General features: G+C 54.7%; 1 protein-coding gene across 1 annotated transcript in view; it reads left to right on the forward strand.

Annotated features, from left to right (window-relative positions):
• The first annotated feature begins 213 nt into the window (after window positions 1-213).
• Window positions 214-1,512, forward strand: part of LOC122542901 (transmembrane protein 87A-like) — a 76,622-nt gene continuing 75,323 nt past the window's right edge. Inside the window, exon 1 of the mRNA XM_043681036.1 lies at window positions 214-422. Within this exon, the coding sequence (XP_043536971.1) occupies window positions 318-422 (105 nt within the window). The 5' untranslated portion in view covers window positions 214-317. The remainder of the gene's footprint in view (window positions 423-1,512) is intronic.

A 1,512-nucleotide genomic window follows, 5' to 3' on the forward strand; every position in this document is an offset into this window, starting at 1 on the left:
CAAATAGACCTTTTGGACTATAACCTGTTGTTGTGTGATTTTTAACTTTATCCACTGCAGTGCAACACTGGAGTCTCCAAATCATGGGTACCTTTAAGAAGTGGGCGTGGTTTCGAACCGATATGATTGACACCAGACGCAATGACGTCACAACGGAAGACGTTGTGGCGGCCGATATGATTGACATCAGACGCAATGACGTCACAACGGAAGACGTTGCGGCGGCCTCACGGTGCGATGACGCAACAAACGGTGGGGCCGCTGACGTCACGGCCCGGTTGAGCGGCCGCTTCCGCTCAGTGTGAGAAAAAAAAAAGATGGCGGCGTGGCGGAGGCCGCTCGGCCCGTGCTCGCTCCTCCTGGTCCTTGTGGGCGCGGCCTTGGCGCCAGAGCCCGGCAAGTGGAGGCTAAGAATCGGCGCGGTAAGTGTGAGCGGCACAGCCAGCGGCCTGCTGATGGGATAGAGCTTCCAGTCGCCACTGCCCCCGGCCGTTCGGGTCGCAGCCCGGGGGCCGGGGCCCCGACCCCCTCACCTCCAGCCCGCTGCCTTGGGTCCTGTCCGTCATTGCCCGGGACCCCCGTCCACCCTGACACGACGCCATTGGCGGAGGGAGGGAGTGTTGACGGTGATAGACCCGGGTCTGTCTGGGATGGTTTGAAAGCCAAGGCGTTGGGCGTCAGGAACTAAAACACTCCAATTGCTGGAAAAGCTCAGCAAGTCTGACAGCATCTGTGAAGAGGAAGCGGAGTTACCGTTTCGGGACCGTGACCCTTTCCCCAGAGCAATGAGGGTTAGAGTCGTTCCCCAGACAACTGGAGGGTATCCCATTACGCTCTTGACTTGTCCTGATTCGTAATAAAATTCAGGTTTTCCTTCACTTTCTTTCCCTTCGCAACGTTCATCCTTAAGCATCTGCACAGTATCATTTGACTTGCATGCTGACGTGCCGTGTCAACGCACCAACAAAAATCAGTCATCTGAAATAATGCCAGTGCAGTTTTTTGCCTATAGTTAAAACAATGCTCAAACAGGGAAGAGAGAAATTAATGTTCCTGCTGAGGTCCACAGACATTCAAGCTTATAAGGTACCAGGCAACCTTGTTGCCATTTTAAAGCAACTCAATGGGCCATGATTGGGCTGGTCGGGAGGAGACTGGTCCTGAAAATGTGTTGCTGGAAAAGCGCAGCAGGTCAGGCAGCATCCAAGGAGCAGGAGAATCGACGTTTCAGGCATAAGCCCTTCTTCAGGAATGAGGAAAGTGTGTCCAGCAGGCTAAGATAAAAGGTAGGGAGGAGGGACTTGGGGGAGGGGCGTTGGAAATGCGATAGGTGGAGGGAGGTCAAGGTGAGGGTGATAGGCCGGAATGGGGTGGGGGCGGAGAGGTCAGGAAGAAGATTGCAGGTTAGGAAGGCGGTGGGGAGTTTGAGGGATTTGACTGAGACAAGGTGGGGGGAGGGGAAATGAGGAAACTGGAGAAATCTGAGTTCATCCCTTGTGGTTGGAGGGTTCC

This window comes from Chiloscyllium plagiosum, chromosome 41, assembly GCF_004010195.1.
Source record: "Chiloscyllium plagiosum isolate BGI_BamShark_2017 chromosome 41, ASM401019v2, whole genome shotgun sequence".
Lineage (NCBI taxonomy): Eukaryota > Metazoa > Chordata > Chondrichthyes > Orectolobiformes > Hemiscylliidae > Chiloscyllium > Chiloscyllium plagiosum.